This window comes from Lontra canadensis, unplaced genomic scaffold, assembly GCF_010015895.1.
Source record: "Lontra canadensis isolate GAN:19392208 unplaced genomic scaffold, GSC_riverotter_1.0 scaffold4, whole genome shotgun sequence".
Classification (NCBI taxonomy): Eukaryota; Metazoa; Chordata; class Mammalia; order Carnivora; family Mustelidae; genus Lontra; species Lontra canadensis.
In genome coordinates, this window is record NW_022630998.1 from 44,550,868 (window position 1) to 44,568,203 (window position 17,336).

General features: G+C 42.3%; 1 protein-coding gene across 1 annotated transcript in view; it reads right to left on the reverse strand.

Annotated features, from left to right (window-relative positions):
• Nucleotides 1-61: 61 nt before the first annotated feature.
• The window catches only part of RGS7BP (regulator of G protein signaling 7 binding protein), a 94,289-nt gene continuing 77,014 nt past the window's right edge, over nt 62-17,336 (reverse strand). The window contains exons 5-6 of the mRNA XM_032849782.1: nt 12,158-12,228; nt 62-1,083 (exon numbers count right to left, since the gene is read on the reverse strand). Of these exons, the coding sequence (XP_032705673.1) occupies nt 992-1,083; nt 12,158-12,228 (163 nt within the window). The 3' untranslated portion in view covers nt 62-991. The remainder of the gene's footprint in view (nt 1,084-12,157; nt 12,229-17,336) is intronic.

Below are 17,336 nucleotides of genomic sequence, written 5' to 3' on the forward strand. Positions count from 1 at the left end.
CACCAAGTACATATCGGAAAAGTCATATCTGCATAGTCATCTAAAATGAGACAAGCTTAGCTTAACTAAAAAGATTTTATTAACGCAAAATGTTAAATATTTTTACGATCTGAGCTAATTCCAGCATGCCCTATAAGATTTAACACTATGCTGATGCGCAGACATCATGCTTCAGATTTCAATTAGAACAAAATGTGATAATATTCAATTTTACATTTGAGGGTAATTGTATATGTTACTACACCATTTTCTAACTGGATTACTTCATTCTCCAAGAAGCTGAAAAGACACCATTGGATCGAAAGGAAATTAGTTGCCCATATGCATTGTACGAAGATATTAGGATTATTGTGTATTTACAAAATTTAAATATGTTTCATATATGGTTTCTGTTGCATTATAAATTAAGATATCTTTATGTAGAAGCTCTTGGATTCTGACAGAATGGAAGACTGAATGTAAATGAGTGCAGACAAAGCAATAGGTGAGGTGGTATATGTTTGGTTATAATATTATTCCTAATAATATTGATAGATTGGATTTTTGAACACAGTTTTGCAGTTTTAGATAGATTTCTATGTTTAAAGACTCTCATATATGATAAATTGTTCACATGAGAACAGCAAGAGCTAAAGATATACTATTATACATGAAATAATTTTTCTCTGTATAATACATTTAAAAAAACCTTGAAATAATTTAAAAACCATAATTCTTGCATCTGTCATGGTATGGTTTGGAGCAGGCATGCGCAATGTCAGCTTTAAAAATCCTTTTAAAAACAGCCTGCTTTTTGAATCTTTTTTTCCCTTGACAGCAGCTGCTTTCAAATGTAAAATCATTTAAAACGGTAGGGGGAGGTGAGTAAAAGTAATAAGGAAGCATAGAAAACATAGTCAAAAACCAATAATTGTGGTTCAGCTGTCTGGAGGTCCTCAGGTTCTGTGATATTTTCGGGTCTTCGCAATGGTGGGTTTCCAGGAGGAGTTGTCTAGCTTGACACCAGACAACACAGCCCAAAGAACCTTCTCTTCCGTCTTCTAACCAGGGGGTAGGGAGTTAGATTTAGAAGGCTGCTGTCATCTGTGATGGGACAGAATGTACATATGAGTGAATTACAGACAAAATAACCTGGGTTTGATGAATTGGCTTTTAAAATCCACCAGCTTTTGAATCAAGGTCTCTTGACTTCAGCACTATTGGCTATTTTGGACCAGATAATTATTTGGTTGGGGCTCTCCTGAGCACTGGAACATGTAGTAGCATCCCTGGCCCTACTTACTCAGGTGTGACAACCAAAAATGTCCCCCAGATAGCAAGGAAATGTTCTTTTTTGGTGGTGGTGGTTGGGGGGTGCGGGTTTAAGGGGGTGGGGCATGGGACCAGCACTGTAGCCTGCAGTTGGGAATCACGGCTTAGAATTAAAAATAAGCTGTTTGGAGGCGCTGTTTTAGAAAGAGCCCCTGCTTTGGAGTTAAGTTTGGCCTCTTTTCTAAACCCACCTCGGCTAATTCCTAGCTCTGTGACTTTGAACATGTAACTGCAAGCTTGCTAAGTCTCCGTTCTCCCGCGTGTGAGACAGGCTTTCATACCACTTACCTTAGATGAAGATTGTATGAAATAATCTATGAAAACATGAAGCTTGGCTAGTATCCTATGTGCCTAGCATAGAGGAAGCACTCAGTAAGTACAGCTTTTATTAACTCTTTTCCTTTACAGAGGGCCATTGTCTTGCTTTCACTCCCCTACTTTATGCCTCAGGAAGAAGTTTCTCAACTATTCCTTGTTGAGTTTTTGCCTACTGATTTCTATAGATTTTTTTTTTTTAAAGATTTTATTTATTCACTTGAGAGAGAGAGAGTTAGAGTATGAGAGGGGAGAGGGTCAGAGGGAGAAGCAGACTCCCTGCCAAGCAGGGAGCCCAATGTGGGACTCGATCCCGGGACTCCAGGATCATGACCTGAGCTGAAAGGAGTCACTTAACCCACTGAGCCACCCAGGTGTCCCTGATTTCTATAGATTTTCTATACACAAGGGCATTCTGAGAAGATTTCCAGCTGTTGAATTTGTAAGTTTTGGTTGAAATTTTTAACATGATGACAAGGAGAGGAGGAAATAAACCAGTAAGCCAAGTTCAGTTGAAGGAGCTGGGTTTTAAAGAAATAGTACAGCCCAAAAGAGAAGTTGGATCGAAATAGCCTGTTGCAACAGAACTGTCAGTCTGGTTGGTCCCAGAGGCTGGAGAGGGACCACACAGACATGACCTAGAAATTGCCAGTGCAGGGAGCACTAGGATGTGATCAGAATGGAGCGAGGCGCCACAAAATGATTGGTGGACTCTGGTAACTCTTATGCACCTAAGCTTTTGCCAGCCCAGAGCAGAGTCAAGGGCCTCCCTCCTTTCCCCACCCTAATTTGGAAGATATAGGACCTTGGGAAAGAGCCCAGAATCAGGAATTGGATGAAGGGGGCAGAAAGGGAAAGATGTGCCCCACTTCAAGAAAACTAGTTTCTAGCTGAGGGTGGGTTTTTTTGATTACTGAGCCTAGACGTTCAGTAAACTGTCAAGAACAAAAACAAGTTCCGGCTTCCCAGTCCTCTTATGTGGATTGTGTCATCCAAGTGTCTGGGCTTTTCCTTCCATTCCCCAAAGGCTGCCATGTGTCATACTTATTTGTACATGAGCCTCACTCACCAAGTTGACAGTGTTGCTTGGAATGGTGCCCTATGCTATACTTTTAGATAGAACCAGAGTAGCAAGTCAGAGTCAGGGAAGAAAGCAGGCGCCCCAGCTGAGCACATCAAATTAATCAAACACAGTGCACTCTCCTGGTCTCCACAGATTAATATTCTCTCTTAAGATTCATATTCTGCAAATGTGGAGAAAAAAGGACGCTCTTTGTCCTTTCTGTGGTGAAAAACATTTCACTATACTCTGGATGTCACCATTTTGAGACTAAAAATAGGACATCTTTCTTTTTTATACTTACACTTGCCCCAAACCGTTAAGACTCAGAAAGCAAAGTCAAACACTATATGTGAGCCTCATTTCTCAGGAGAATCTCTGAGAGATGAATCATGGTCTATTTAGAACAGAAAGAGATGATAACTCACTTTCTCATCAGTTTTAGGACCCTTACTTTTTAAACCACCAGACTGTCAACAGACTTAACCTAGGTGGAAATGGCAAATTTACAGCAGACTCTGAAAACTAAAGAATTGCATCTTTTGGTATCTCTTGGGATGCTGACTATACTTCCTGAAACACAAGTTCCCCAGGAATTCAATGATTCCTTGAACAGAATCACCAAAACTATGGAGATATTTATAGGGAAGAAAAATCTCTTTATTTCCATTTAAGACTTGGAAGATCTATTTCCTGAATGCCTATATATCCTTCCCTTTCTCCAAATACTTAAGAGATTTGGGGAGTGATGGAATGGGTATTTATGTGTTGTAAAAAGGCAATGCTGGTATGTATTGTTCCCACTATGTGAGGAAATGTCTACTACAGGTTGAATTTATGAAGAAACTGTGTATGTGTATGCTCTGGTATGTGTATGCTGTGGTGGGATGTTTGCTCCCATGTTCTCTTTTTTATGTATGAAAAGAACAGGTATTATACACAGATATTATGAGATTCACATCAAAACTGACCTTTGTACCTGTGCACTCATTACGGTGCATCAAAAAACCTTTTGTGCTATTGAATTCTCCTTCCTCAGTCTTCTTTTCCTATCTACCTATCTATATATAGCTAGATAGATACACACATATATGTTCACTTGTGAGTGCTATACACACACACACAACCACACAGCATTCGCATGAATAAGAAGTGTAAGAATTGATGAGAAGGTGCTCAGATGTTAAGCAAAGGACTGGCTGCCTATTAAGGACAGCTGCTGGTTTGGGGCATCTCTGTTGAGCATTGTGACACCTTCGCCTAGCCCAGAGCTTGTCTGATCATCACCTAGGGTTGAGGTGACACAAAAGCTCTAAAATTCTTGGCAGGAATTCAGAGCAGCTTTCTACACCCTAGGAAGCTGACACCGGCAGTAAATGCTGAAATTCACCAGCAGTAAGTACGCCTGGAATGGTTTGGAGTGAATTCAAATCCAAGGAAAGATGTCTTTCCACATTGATTGAAATCCTGTCTCTGAAGTTATGGGCTGCCAAAAGACTGTGGACAAAATGGAATGTTTTCCCGACTCATTCTCAGCTTTCTGGGCTAATCCACCTGACCTTGCTGGGAAACCTTTGATTTTTATTGTGAATGTTTGAGAATTTTATAGCATCTTTTCTCCAAAGTGCATGCTCTGAGACAGTTTTAGATGTGAAAATGAAAAGTGGAGAAAGGGAAAGGGAGGGAGGAGAGCAGAGGAGAAAGTGAAAGAAAAGGAGAATAGGCAATTCAGCCATCAGCAAGTTCAAATCTTGGTCATTTGAAGCTTAATTCCTAGATACTGCTAAAGCCAGGGACACCAGAATCCCCCAAGGCACAATGATACAATTTCTCTGTTGTTCACATTTGTTTTGCTGATATGAGATTTCTTACATGGATGATATGTTAAGAAACAGAAGGACATAAAAATAAATTTTCAAATAATCCACTGAGCATTTGACTTGAAAGCTCTGTTTTCAGATAGAATCTAGAGAAGTGCTCATAATGTAACTGTAGTTGCAAATTTCTATTCCAGTAAAAAAAAAAAAGGAGACTTTCAGCTAACCCAGTGCTTCTCAAACGTTAAGCTGCACTAAGCATCATCTGAAGGCATGTTAAACTACAGATCCCTGGCCCTCCCTCCAGAGTTTCCGAATCAATAGGTCTGGGGTGGGGCTGGAGAATTTAGATTTCTTACCATTTCCCAGAAATGCTGATGTTGCTGGTCCTGAGGCCACACTCTGAGAAGCCCGCTAAGTGCAGGCTCCATGTTGGGTGCTGGGGATTATATCAGATGGGTCCTAATACAAAGAAGGTTCTTGATCTCAAGAATGTTTGCTTGAGTAACTACGAAGCTTCATTAAAATGCCATAAGAGAGATACGGATACAATGCTATGAGAGTTCCAAAGGGGGGGGATTACTCCCAAGTGGAGAAGGAAGAAGATAATTGTGGAAAATCATGGAGGTCTTGGTATTCATGCTGGGCGTGAGAACTTGTACGTTTGATGAAGGTGGAGACGGGCTTTCTGGTTGGAGAGGACAGTGTGAGAACAGTCATGGAGACCAGAGGCTACTTGAATTTGGGTCCAAGTAAACAGTTCAGTCTGTTCAGGGTGGACAGTTCAGGGTGAACTGAAAGGTATATGAAGGAGGGAATAGTACAAAATAGAAACACAAAGAATTCCCTAAATATGACTGTGTCCTATCTTGCCCCTCCAGCTTTATACATACCATTCCTTTTTCCAGAAAAGTCCTCCCTTCTTAGACAAATGCCAATCCCTCCAAGATTAGCTTGCAATTTTCTTTGATTTCTTTCATAATTTCTGATTTTCTTCTCAGTGCCCTTTGTAAACTGCAGTTCTTTCTCCTTGAAACTTAAACTGTGTTATCCCAGGGCTCTTCTCTAGGCACACACTCCTGGGGCGGAGTCAGCCATTCTTAAGGCTTCAATTACCATTATGCCGATGACGTTTAAATGTGTATTTCTAGCCTCGGAGCTCACACGTCTCACCTTGGCATAAGACTTGTACATCTGCTGTTCACCACTGAACATCACTCTTGGAGGTCCTCCATCTCCAAAACTTTAATCGTCCTCTGTCTCTACTGCTCCTGCTCTGTTCTCTCTGACTTAGTGAATAGAACCAGCATTCACCCTGCTTTCCAGGTCGGAACCTGGCTTTCATCCTTGATTCTGCCTTTTCTCGTATGCAGCCCATCCAATTGTTCATATCCTCTTCTCCGACCCCCTGGCTTTCGGCCAGATCTTAAGCATTTCTCATTGGATTATTGCACCTGCTTCCTTATTTAATCTCTCCAGTGGCTTCAGGATAAAGTTTGAACCTCTCAACATGAATTATAGGGGTCTTAATGATATAGACCCACCTACTTTTCTAGTCTTTCATGCCTCTTTTCTAACCACTTTCCCAACTAATGAAGTGCTTGTCGTTCATCAAAAAGCCCTATTCTTTCATCTCCTCATGTACCTTCAATATCCAGAACCTTCTGCATAGACTCTCTTTCTTCCCCCCTACCTCTTTTTTCTTTTTCTTTTTTCCATCTCTTTCTTTGGCTAACTCTGATTCATCCTCAGAAATCTCAGCTCACTTTCCAAAAAGAAATTCCCAATACCAGCAACCCTCTCCTCTATCCCACACCCCAACCTCTTACAGCTCACATCAGGTTAGGTGAGATTCCCATATACCCTTGTAGTGACCTGAGTCTAGCTATTATGGCACTGTTATATTCTAAGCAGTAGTTTCTTTGTCTGTCCAATTGTGTGTGTGTGTGTGTGTGAGAGAGAGAGAGAGAGAAAGTTGTTTCCAGAATTCACATGCCCTACCCCCAAAACATCCCAATCTCTAAGAGGGGAAACCTGTCATTTGGCCTGTCATTCCAGGTGATTCTCCAGTCTATTCCGTTAAGATAGAGAACCTCTAGAAGGAGAGATATTCCCAGTCCCTGACACAGAACTTGGCACATTCTAGGTTACCATCACATGACAGATGATGGCAGAGACGCCAGATGCTAGGAGAAAACGTCTGTTCTTCCTCTAGTAGACGATGAGTAGGAAGGTAACATTTGTGAGTAGGGGCTGAACACAGAGTAATGCATCAGGAGAGTGATGTGTGATCAGTGATGTGTGAATTAATTGGAGGAGAGAGAGGAAATACATATGGCATACTGAATCCTGGATGGAAAGTTGCAGAGATTACAAAGGACATGGAGCTGCTGGAGTAAAAACTACCCAGAGTAACATTCAGAGTCACACCAGACTGAAGTATACAAAGTCTTTCTAGGAGGCCCTGGCGAGAGGACCTAAAGGATCATCTGGAGGCTACCAGGTGCTATAACTGCCTCATGTTCTCTAGGCAGATGTCAGACACTGCTGTGTGACATGGCTAGAATGGATATGGGGGCTCCAGACTGGAGTGGACTGAGAGTATGACTCTGGGGGAAATGTTCCTAGATCCAACTGAGTCTGGAGTTGCACTGTCCCCAGGAAGGGACCCATTCTGGAGTAGATTCAATTCCCAATGGATCCACCTCAGACTGATTCCAATGCCTGGTCTCAACGACCAAATTCTAGGCAAAGGTGAACATACAAACACACCCCACAGCATTCATTATGTCAGAATTCTGGAAAAGGTGAAATTGTCTTTCGGGCTTAATTTATTTCTGCCAACTTGTTTTGTTTGATTGTAACATACATTTAGAAGATGCTTGCCCTTCACTTTCCAGTCTCCTTTTAGCCTTTGTCAGTAACCTTGCAGGCTCTCCACAGGTGGTTCCATTTGTAATCCATTTGACACAGCAAGACTATCATAATTAATGAAGCTCCCTACAGCACTGCCAGTGACCCAGAATGTAGGACAGGAGAGGCGCTGAAGCAATGGAAAGAACAGTGGGCTGAGAGCCAGGAGACCTGGACGTGGTCAGGAGCCTGCTGTGGGGCTCTGTAGAAAGAGGGCAGCTCGCCTTTCTTTTGTGCCTCTCATTGTCTCCAGTCTCACACTGGAAGGATGGGAAAGAAAAGGCGCTGTCTGAAAGGAGGCAGCAATCACGAACCATTAAAATTCCTGCTCTTGGCTACCTTCCTTTATTTGTCACTGAAAATCACTTCACAACAAACTGTTGTCAAGTCAAGTTTTGATTGTGGTAGGAAGGTGGGGGAAGATAGGACCGACTGACTCTTTCAATGCTAAGGTCAACAAGGTGAACAAGGAAGGTTCTGAAGTGAGGACTAGGGTGGAACCGGGAGAAAGAAGTTCTGAGCCCTTCCTTCCAGGGATGTTCCCCCAAGGGCCTGCCCACCAGGATCGTCACATGGTCAGGGTTTGAGGTAAGAACAAAGGGAACCAGGCATGGTATCTTTCCCCCCTTTTTTTCCTCTGCTTCAAACACACATGTAAATGGAATAAAAAGAGAAAAGAAATAAGAAGCCAGAAAATAACCAGATGGCTTTCTATAATGGTTTTCATCCAGTTACAAAGATGTTTTGACAATCAGGTCCTAGAGAAAAGAACTGGAATGTATTTTTCCACATTTCACTCCATACTATTCACCTACCCATAGACTAAACAGATCAGCGGCAAAAGATTTCCAGGAAGGTCATGGGAAGGCTCCTATGGTCTAGCTTGGTATACAGAGTCAGAGGCATCTGGCTGATTTGTTCATTAAAATGCTGCCATATACATCTGCTAAAAAAAAAAAAATGTTCCCAGAGGGGCCCAAGGAACCTGCTCTCCTTCCCTCAGGCTTTCTCAAACCCTCTGGTTCAGATTCATACCCCCCTGTCTCCACTGGTCAGCTCGTAGTGACATCATGCTATGAGTCCCCACAAAACCTGTAAAAAACAGAGATGTGGCATCTCATGCCAAGGGTCCTATTTTTCCCCTAAGTGAAGAAACCTGAATTTCCCTGAATGGAAGCCTTCACATCATTTTTTTTTCCTTATTATTCAAAATCCTACTGCATCATTCCCTCCTGAATAGCTCCTTGAATCTCCTAGCTTTTTCCTTTTCATTCTCTGTACAGATTTAGGGTTTCAGTCCTGAGTATCAATTGTTTGGATTATTCCCTTTTCACTCGTGTCTTTAATCACAGTATCGCTCATTTATTACTATTATTATATTTTGAAACTGTATTTAAAATTCTTCTTTCTGTTTATAAAGGGAATAAAAAGTCACACAAAATATTTCTACTCTTCATGATTATAAAAATGTCCCAAGTAAATAAACTGAAATTTCTGTTTTTCCATTAATGCGTGTTTTGGGAACCATTGGATGCATTTTCATGAAATGTGCAGGGGATGTTTGGGATAGTTTGATTTATACTAGAAATTACACGGCCCACATGCTATTTACTCTGCGTGCCCTGGCAGATGTCCTCTTGGGCAGCTGATAGTGAGGTACAGGGAGGGGGGGCCCATGCTGCCCATGGGGGGATTTGCCAAACATATAAAGAAACTAAGAACAGCTTCAGACATGAACTCCAACTCCAAAGTCCCAGGGACCAATGTTCTGCACTGCGGGCTCCAGATTAACGAGCGGAAGCCCAGGCTGTTCTGTTGGATGATGATGGGGCATTCTCCTGAGCTAGACCGGCTGGCCGGTCGGTAAAGAATACCAGTACTAGCAACAGTCTTCATAATAAAGCATCTGTCCAGTGTCTGCTCTCTGCAAGGTCGGGGGCAGACACAAGACCTGCCGTGCTTCATTTAAACCCCAATAGCCCGCCGAAGTAAGTAATGCTCTTATCTCCTTTTCAGGGATGAGGCAATTGAAATCATTGGATCTTAAACAGACTTCCAGGGCACAAAGTTGGTTAAGTGGCAGAGCCAGCATTCGAACCCAAGGGTCGTCTCCATCCCAAGTCCCATGTCCCCACCACCCTGCGTATTTCCAGCAACAAGCGTCCAAGCTGCGGCCGGAGGGCTCCCTCCTCACTCCACTCTATCTGCTTCCTGAAACCACTGCGAGGTCTCCAAGCCCTTTGCGCAGGGCTCAAGCCCATCAGTCTGATCCCAGGCCCTGCAGGCCGTGCTTCGCGGCAGGTGACTGACGCCCCACACGCAGCGTCTTCCTTTCTGACGCCCTGCCTCCAGCCCACACCGCTCAGGCCACGCTACTTCTCGGCCTCTTCATCTGGCGTTCTCACTTCCACCTCTCCACCTTCTGCCACGCCGCTCCCCGAGCCAACAGGCTCTCCAGCTCTGCTGCCAAGTCCTCTCAGAGCCAGGCGGCACCCTGTCCTCCCTCTGCTTTGCTCAGTGGAAGCCAGAGGAGTCTCTTTCTGACTCCAAACACCCTTTCCTCCCCCTCGACGGAGCGCTCTCGGAAGCCGACGCCCCTTCGCAGACGTCTCCGGCCGCGCATGCTCAGTGTAAGACCTGCGGGTCGTCCTTCATACGCATCATCAGACCCCCTCCCACGGGCCGCCAAGTCCCGCGCATGCTCAGTGTAAGTGCTGCAGGTAGTCCTTGGTACATATCATCAGATCCCCCCGGGGCAGCCAAGGCCCGCGCAGATTTCACAAACATTTACTGCCAAACATTTACTGCGTTGTTCTACTGTGTTCTAGGCGTTGCTCTAGATACGGAAGATAAAGTAATAGTTAACAAAAGCGTGTAGAGGCCCTTCCCTCATGGAAGTTAACATTCTAGTGAAAATACCTCTCCATTCCTATGTTAAGCTGTATATTCCCATAAAATAGCTCTGGGGACAGACAGACTGGGATCACTTCCCAGTCTTTCTACTTACAGTCTGTGTGACCTTGGTTGAGTTAGTTAACCTCTCTTTGCCTCAGTTTCCTGCCAGTTGGGAAACATTAATAGCTTTTCCCTCGAAGTTGTTATTAGAATTAAATAAGTTAATACAGTTAACACATGTGAAGTATTTAGGATAGTGGTTGTGACGTTTTGGTTATAATAAGGCATGCCTTTGGTCTTGCATCTCCTTCCTGGCTCAAAGCTCCTAAAACCCTTGGAATTTCCTCAGGGATGATAGGAATAGAGGCGTCTTTTGTTATGTTAATGAGATTACTTTAACAAAAACCGCCGGAAGGATGGGGGCTGGTTGCTAGGAGAACCAAAGGTGTGATTAGAGGGTTGGAACTTTCAGACCCACCCCCCAATCTCCCCGGACGAGAGAGGAACTGAAGATTGAGTTCCATTTCCTTTGGCCAGTGATTTAGTCAATCGCACCTATGTAATGAAGCCTCCATGAAAAACCAACAAAGGACAGGTTCGGAGAGCCTCTGTGTAGGTGAACAGGTGATGTACGAAGCAGCGCATGCTGGGGAAGGGATGGAATCTGCTTGTCCTTCCCCAAACACGATGCTTGAGTATTACATTTGGCTGTTCCTGAGTTATATCCTTTTGTAATAACTGCTGATCTAGTAAGTAAAATGCTTCTCTGAGTTCTATGAGCTGCTCTGGCAAATTAAATAGACTCATGCAGGGGGTCCTTGGAGCTTCCAACCTGTACATCTCAAGTGGTGGAGGAGGGGGGTCTTGTAGCCCTTAACTTAGGGGATCTGGTGCTGTCCACCAGGTCATCTCAGAATTCAGATGAATTGCAGGACACCATGCTGGTGACCATGAATTGCTTGGTGGTGTGGGAAAACTCTCCCACACATTGGAATTAGGTGCAGAATCCAGTGGCGCACTGTAAGGTCTCAATTTGTTAATTATTATTACTTCTTTTAGATAACTAAACATCTAGATGGCAGAGGAGTTTCTTTGGAAATTTCTTTTTTCATTTATTTATTAAAAGATTTTATTTATTTGAGAGAGAAAAAGAGGACACTGGAGGGAGGATGAGGGGCAGAGGGAGAGAAAATTTCAAGCTGACTCCATCCTGAGTGCAGAGCCTGAGGCAGGGCTCCAACTGATGACGCTGAAATCGTGACCTGAGCCAAAAACCAAGAGTGGGATGCTTAATGGACTGAGCCACCCAGGTGCCTTCCCTTTGGAAATTTCTTTAAGTGTTCTCCTCTAGGCTGTAAACTTCTTCTTCTTCTTCTTCTTCTTTTTTTTTTGTAATTTAAATTCAGTTAATTAGGTGTTATTGGTTTCAGAGGTGGGGGGGTCAGTGATTCCTCAGTCTTATAAATAATACCCAGTGCTCATTACCACGTGTGCCCTCCTTAATGTCCAGCTTCTTAAAGGCAAGGACCAAGTCTTCAGTTGTTTTGTATTTGCCATACCTGGGAGAGTGCTTTCCAGGGCTTGTCAATGAATATATGCTCTTGACTGACAGGGCCAGTGGAGGAGGCCTCTGAAGGTCAGAGTGTATCTTGGCTCTCCTTGGAGCATGACTCTGTTCTCCTGAGAGGCTCCATTTTCATTATTGTATCTTTTTAAAGAGCGAGGAATGTATACTCAGTGCCTTCTATTGTTTGTGTAAAACAAATTTGTAATTTCTCAAGAAACAAGTCCCAAGGTTATCATGTTACAAACATCCTTTGCCTCAGAGAGAAATGACAAGACTTACCTTGATTTTTCAATGGTAAAGGCATAGTTTCCCTGAGTTTGCTTAAAAGGTTTTTCATTTCTCGCATGTCTCTGTAAAAGTGACAAAAAGAAAAAAAAAAATCAGCTGTAAGTTTTTGAAATGCAATCCCAAACAGTCTGGTCTGTGAGACAATTGAGAGAGGAGAGTCTGCGCTTAATTGTACTAGCTCTAGTTTCCAGTAGGCAAATATTGAATTTATTTTGCTTTTATAAGAAAAAAATCAGAGACTGCTGTCTCTGGAAGGAATGGGAACTACTCTGGCAAACATTGCCACAGGGCATTCTGCCGAAGGAGCCCTCATCTCTGCCTTGGGTTGGACCTGGCTAAGGTCAGAGAGGAGTCTCAGATAATGAGGCCGGTGTGCTCTGGGCAAAGCAGAGGCTGAGTGATGTTGCTCTCAGGCTTCAAGGTCTGATGGCTGTCGTGGTTTTATATTGGTTCACTCGCTATTGCCTCATTACTGTGATTGAAAGTCAGTATAACACAGGTGTTAGGGATTCACAAGGCTCAGCACTGATTAAAGTGACTTGGAATAAGGGGAAACTGATGATTCTAAACCTTCAGAGAAGAGCTCTTCATGATGGCAGGCGTGGGGAGTGGGTGCGTGGAGAGGGAGAAGAAGGGAGAGAGAGCACCTGGACAGATGGACAGACGGACCTTCTTCTAGCCCCTCCCATGTCGGTAAGCCGCTGCATCCCTCCAACATCTCCGCTCTCTCATCTTAGAATATATGCGATCATAAAACCACCCAACTGTGGAGCAGGAAGCCATGCCGAGGGCTTCTAGTTTGGGACAGGGATCAGTTGGACTTTTCAAATCCTTGGGGCAGTAGTTCTCCACATGTTCTGGTGGTCATCCCCTGGAGTTAGTGCTCTTGAAATCACAGGACGGAGTGGCAGATTTCATTTACAAGAGCAAAAATCAGATACATCTTTTAGTTAACTCTAGGCAAATAATAGCAGCGGGTATTAAGAATTTAAGAAAGTTTTGCGGGGAGGATAGTCCAAAAGTTGAGGAAATTCTATCTACTATCTTATTTTCCTTTTGCTGTATGAAGAAAAAAGAAATGCCATTTACCTTTAGGTTTGAAATCCCTCAGTTTCTTTCTTTAAGTAGGCTCCACACCCAGTGTGGGGCTTGAACTCACAACCCTGAGATGAAGAGTCGAATACTCTACCAACTGAGCAAGCCAGCGCCCCTGCCTCAGTGTATGTCTCCATACACAACTGTTCTTTTGAGTCTAGTTTAAGGACCAGTTGTCCTAGGGGAGGCCAGAGACCCCATAGGGTCTTTCCTTGAGTACTGACTAACATGTAAAAAGGAACTCTGTCAGCAATAGCTGGTTAGAAAGGGAGAAAAAAAGCAGCCTTGTGGCTCAGTTGTAGAAATAAACGTACAAAAAAAAAAAAAATCTGAATTCTTTTCCTTAAGTATATGTCGTTGGGGCGTTGATGCTGATAAGTCGCAAAGGGTATTTTTAGAGAGAGAAGGTGCAAGCAGGGGAGGGAGGAAAAGGAAGTCAGGGCCCATACATCCAGAAGTGCAAGGGGCACATTCTGATTTCCTATAAAATGTTCAAGGGTGGATGGGATGGGAGGTGGGTGGGCACATAGTGCAAATGGGTAAGGAGCGCTGTATGTGAGACAGAGGCAAGGTCTCCCCAGAAAGCACCAATTCTCAGGCGGCTACACAGAATCATTATATGCCAAGATCCCACCCCATGAGAACCTGATACAGCTGGTTTCTGGGCATGGGGCTCAGGAATCAATGTTTTTAAAAAGCCCTCCTAGTGGGGCGCCTGGGTGGCTCAGTGGGTTAAAGCCTCGGCCTTCGGCCCAGGTCATGATCCGAGTCCTGGGATCGAGCCCCACATCGGGCTGTCTGCTCCGCAGGGAGCCTGCTTCCTCTTCTCTCTCTCTCTGCCTACTTGTGATCTCTGTCTGTCAAATAAATAAATAAAATCTTAAAAAAAAAAAAAAAAGCACTCCTAGTGATTTTAATGTACAAGCCCAGGTTGAGACGCACTGATCTCTTAGGGTAGAGAGAGGGAGAATTTAGGAAGGTGCCTTCCCAGACCAGGTCTCTTGTGCCTATTTTTCTTAGTCCTTCCCACTTCCTTTGACCTGAATCTGGACTTTAAGGCTGAACTTCGAAACTCAGCTATACTCTTCTTCTTTTTCTTCTTCTTTTTTAATTGAGGTAAAATTGGTATATAACATTATTTAACTTTCAGGTGTACAACATTTTAAGTTGCCATCTGTGTGTCTTACAAAGTGATCACCACTACAAGTCTAGTTATGATCCATCACCCTGTAACTGACCCCCTTCAACCATTTCAACCACTTCCATCCCCCACCCTTCTGCTCTGTAATTATCTACCTGTTCTCTTGTGTCTATGTTTGTTTTTGTTTTTGTTTTCCTTTGTAGGTTCCACAGATGAGTGGAATCCTACGGTATTTGTTTTTCTCTGTGTGTCTTATTTCACTTAGCATAATACCTTCACGGTCTATCCACATCGTTGCCAATAGCAAGCTGAGTAGTATTCCATTATAGTACACACACACACACACACACACACACACACACACACACCCCCACATCTTCTTTTTCCATTCATTCATCCACTGATGAACATTTAAGTTGTTTCAATTTCTTGGTTATTGTAAATAATGCAGCAATGAACAGGGGGGTGATATATCTTTTTGAGTCGGCATTTTTGTTTTCTTTGGATAAATACCTAGAAGTGGGATAGCTGGATCATAGGGTAATCCTATTCTCTCTCTCTCTGTCTCTCTTTTTTTTTTTTTTTTAAATAAATATCCGTACTATTTTCCATAGTGGCTGCACCAATTTACATTCACATCAATTGGGTATGAGAGATCCCTTTTTTCCACATCCTCGCCAACATTTGTTATTTCTTGTCTTTCTGGTACTAGCTGTTCTCACTGGTGGGAGGTGATACCTCATTGTGGTTTTGATTTGCATTTTCCTGATGATTAGTGATGTTGAACATCTTCCTATGTGTCTGTTGGCCATCTGGATGTCTTCTTTGAAGAAATGTCTATTCAGATTGACCATTTTTAAATTGGATTGTTTCTTTTTCTTTGTTGTATGAGTTATTTATGAATTTTGGATCCTAATCCTTTTATTGGATATATGATTTACAAAAATCTCCCATTCAGTAGATCATCTTTTTGTTTTGATGACCATTTCTGTCACTGTGCAAAAGATTTTCAGTTTGATGTAATTCCATGTGTTTATTTTTGCTTCTGTTTCCCTTAATTTTGGAATCGGATCCACAAAAATTACCATTGAGTCTCATGTTGAGGGGCTTACTGCCTATGTTTTCTTCTAGGAATTTTATGGTTTCAGATCTTAAGTTCAGGTTTTTAATCCATTTTGAGTTAATTTTTGTGCATTGTGTAAGATAGTGGTCAGACTTTATTCTGTTGCACGCAGCTGTCTAGTTTTTCCAGTTCCATTAAAAAATATAGTTTTTCCAGCTCCATATAAAAAAACATTTATTTATTTATTTATTTATTTATTTATTTATGAGAGCGAGCGAGTGAGAAAGTGAGCATGAGGAGGAGCAGAGAGAGAAGCAGACTCCCTGCTGAGCAGCGATGCCCTATGTGGGGCTTAATCCCAGGTCCCCCAGATCATGACCAGCGTTGAAAGCAGACACTTAAAGGACTGAACCACGAGGGGCCCCTTTTTAGCTTCATTTGTTGAAGAGAATGCCTTTTCTCCATTGTATGTTCTTGGCTCTTTTATCATAAAGTAATTGCTCATATATGTGTGGGCTTAATTCTGGGCTCTCCATTTATCATCACTGATACGATATTTAGGCTAATATGATACTGTTTTGATTACTGTGTTTTATAGCATAGTTTGAAACCAGGGACTGTGATACCTTCACCTTTGTTCTTCTTTCTCAGCAGTGATTTGGCTACTGAAGGTCTTTTGTGGTACCATGCAAATTTTAGAATTATTTGTTCTGGTTATGTAAAAAGAAACAATTCACTGGAATTTTGATAAGGATCGAACTGAATCTGTAGATTGCTTTGGATAGTATGGACATTTTAACTCTGTTCTTGCAATCCATGATCATGGAATATTTTTTCCATTTATTTGTATCTTCATTTTCTTTCATTAGTGTCTTACAGTTTTCAGTGTGTGGGTCTTTCACCTTGGTTAAATTTATTCCTAGGTTTTCGATGCAATTTAAATGGAATTATTTTCTTAATTTCTCTTTTTGATAATTTGTGATTAGTATATACAAATGCCACAGATTCCTGTGTGTTGATTTTGTATCCTGCAACTTAACTGAATTCATTTATTAGTTCTAACAGTTTTTTTGGAGTCTTTTGAATTTTCTCTATGGTATGGTATCATGTCATCTGCCGATAGTGACAGTTTTGCTTCTTCCTTTATCATGCAGAGTCTAAGGGTTAGAAGCCTGATGTGGAGCACCGACCCCTCACTTCTTAGGAAAAAATTCTGTATTTTGAGACCCTGCCTCATTGTGGAACACAACACTTATCGTGGAGTCTTTTTTGGCAAGGTAGGGTCTTTGCCTCTCCTACCCATCTCAGTGCTGTCCTTTTTGTCCTTTGTTGTGGAGGCTCTGTTCATCCAATTTGTTGGTCTTTTTTGTGAGGAAATTATTATTGTATATTTGTTGGATCCATGGGAAGAAGTGAGTTCCATCTTCTTATGCCACCATCTTGAACCAACTGCACCCTCTCTTATTTTTATTTTTTTTTACCTTCTTACAAGGTCAAAAAGCTTAGATACAGTTGCTATGCAAGGTATCTGAAAGGGCAAATGTCTTTGCTGATGGATTATGCCCTGAATCATGGCACTCTGGCAGATAGTTCTTCCTGGGAATAGAGCAAAGCATTTTCTATTTCATAAATTAAGATAAATCATTCCCTCACCATTTGTCTATAGCTGTATCAGACCATGCCAAACGGCTTTATTGTTTGAATTGTTAGATTTCCAAGCTTATACAAAATCCAAGTTTTATTAATAGCACATAATTACCACATGTTTCAATTTTCTATAAACACAGAAATTCAGTAATTAGCTTTAGAATTATATTACAATATGAAAGTAGAACCACAATGGCTATAAATGCCATTGTGTGTTACATTTC